Source organism: Helobdella robusta (assembly GCF_000326865.2).
Source record: "Helobdella robusta unplaced genomic scaffold HELROscaffold_30, whole genome shotgun sequence".
Classification (NCBI taxonomy): Eukaryota; Metazoa; Annelida; class Clitellata; order Rhynchobdellida; family Glossiphoniidae; genus Helobdella; species Helobdella robusta.
In genome coordinates, this window is record NW_008704502.1 from 129,055 (window position 1) to 131,666 (window position 2,612).

A 2,612-nucleotide genomic window follows, 5' to 3' on the forward strand; every position below is an offset into this window, starting at 1 on the left:
CGCGTGTGTGTGAGTGAGCGTTCAAAGTATTTGGGCGTGTTTGTTTATAAATAAGGCAAATAATGTGCGAGTGTTTATAACACCACTGTATCTGCTGCATTGTTCAATAAGTACATTCGTTTAATGCATGTGCAGTGCATGAATGCATGCATAATTTTGTGTTTGTTGATGCAGATAACAAATAAAAGCACGCTGGCTTCCTGTAGACAACTTGGTCCACTTCCCGGTTATTATTTGAATTCATTCATTCATTTATTCATTCGTTCGTTCATTCATTCATTCAATTATTTATTCGGTTTTCTTTCATTGACTCAAATAAACACCATTATAGAAAACCCAATTAGCTAACAAACCAGCAAATAAACGAACCAACAAATGAACAAACAGGTCAATTTAACCGAAAATTAACAATCCAACGGAACGACGCCACACAAAAAAAAAACGAACAAACAAACAAACAAATGCAATGAACGAACATAAACGAACGAATGCGCAAACAGATGAGCACTCAGAGGTAAGGAACAAGTTGAAGTGCATTGACAAAGGAAATTTATGTGAGAACATTCCATTCGTTAAATAATTCAAATTGCACTGATGTACAGGACTACAGGCTTCCAGCTATATCCTTTTTTATGCCAATTGAATCTCGCAACCTGTACAAACAAACGTTTCTATACCAGCAACAAAAATTAGCATCAACCATGATTGAATGAGTGGTGAATGGAGAATGAATGAGTGGTTTAAATGATGTTTAAAATAATTCTGCTATAAAAATAACGCTTCTCAAAATAATTTTGTTGCCTGATTGCTTGATTTTTTGTTAGATCGTTCGTACGTTTGTATATTATAGATACGAATGTATTGCTATACAAATAAGTGACAATAAGCAGAACATATAAGCCAAAAATATGAGCTCATTCATTTCATGTACTATCAACAACAACATGCATTTATACAAATACAACTTATCAAACAATTAATTATTCTGTTCAGGTTTCTCTTTAAACAACGCTCTCACAAGAAACTCAATATAATAGTGAATATGGGCAAGAAGTTCATGGGGAGAAACTTTCAATGTAAGCCCTTTTATTTTTATCACTATGTTAAGTTATATTGCGCTGAGTTATGTTATAATAATAGGAGGATAGGAAGAAACTCACAAAGAAGATGAAGTTGAAGATGTAGATGAAGTTTCTGAGGAACGAGACACCGCAGCACTCAGTGTCATTCTCATCCATGACCTCATCCACATCACCATATGACTTCCTCTTCTTGTTACCTGGCATCACCTGCATGTTGGATATTTTGTGGTAGGAAGTTGTAAAAATCCATTCATCAATCTATTCAATCATTCATTCAATCATCCATTCAATCATTCATTCATCAATCTATTCATCCATCCATTAGATTTATTGCTCCAGCTCAGTATTAAAAAAATGTAGTAAAAAAAGTAATTCGTCATAAAACACACTCCTCTCTGGTTTCAGAAATTCAATACCTTCACTAAGAATTTAACAACTCCTGTTCTATTTTACAGAAAAGCTAACATGATTATTTGCTTGACAGATATATTGAAATGTGCATGACTGTTGATAGTATAATTGAAATGAAGGTTTGAGTTTGATTTCTAAATATAAAAACTAGGTTATATTAAATTAAAAATTTTAGAGTTCGATCTTTTAATCAAGAGTTTTGTTATGTTCATAGTGAATCTGAATAATGTCAAATCAAGAGTTAATTTTACCGCTCTTAAATGTTTAAAATTAGTTCACAACAGTTTGTAACAAACTTTTTAAAAGTGAGATCACATATTCTAATATTAAAAACCCATTTTGAAAATATTGTAATTTTAGGATTTTGGTCAAGTCCAGTTCATTTACTTAATTTATTTGTTATGTTATGTTGTTAAGTTAATGTTAATTTAATTCTTATATTATATATTACATTATGATTATACTATGTTACTACAAATAACAAAAATATAAAAAATTATCTGTTAACTCAACTTAAAAAGTTTAAACCTTTTTAACAATACTAAATAATCAGATATATTTCTTTTTTAAATCTTTTAAGATTAAGAAGACTCTTAAGATTAAAAGGACAATAAGATAATCTGATAATGTTTGCCTGGTTGGTCAGAACAGCTTATTTATTTTTTATGTGTTTCACTTCTAATTTATTTATCATAATACATTAAAATTGAATACCCAAATGTATTGAAAAGTGCAAATAAACTGTGAACTTTACATGACATAACATTTCATTATTACACTTACACTGTACAAGTAAAAGTAAACAAACTATAATAAAAACAATTACAATTCAAAACAAAGTCCTTGAAAAAATTCAATAAAATCAGTCTAACATGAAAAAAAAATCATTACACACCTACTTGCAGTTGAATTCAGAATTTATTAAATTAAATTTATTTTAAACTTTTTTAATTAATTAAAAAAGCCTAATTTTCTGTTTCTTCACTAAACCTAAAAGTAACCAAATAAATATTAGTCTGTATATATAACATAAATTATCAAATAATCTACAAATTATTATTTAATAATAAGTAAATGTAAAATTTTTAATTTTTGCCTCTAATTTAATATTTAATCTTT

General features: G+C 28.6%; 1 protein-coding gene across 1 annotated transcript in view; it reads right to left on the minus strand.

Moving 5' to 3' along the window:
* HELRODRAFT_185683 (hypothetical protein) overlaps positions 1 to 2,612 on the minus strand; it is a 5,918-nt gene extending 3,306 nt beyond the window's left edge. Inside the window, exons 1-4 of the mRNA XM_009021896.1 lie at positions 2,590 to 2,612; positions 2,460 to 2,503; positions 2,389 to 2,439; positions 1,161 to 1,289 (exon numbers count right to left, since the gene is read on the minus strand). Of these exons, the coding sequence (XP_009020144.1) occupies positions 1,161 to 1,286 (126 nt within the window). The 5' untranslated portion in view covers positions 1,287 to 1,289; positions 2,389 to 2,439; positions 2,460 to 2,503; positions 2,590 to 2,612. The remainder of the gene's footprint in view (positions 1 to 1,160; positions 1,290 to 2,388; positions 2,440 to 2,459; positions 2,504 to 2,589) is intronic.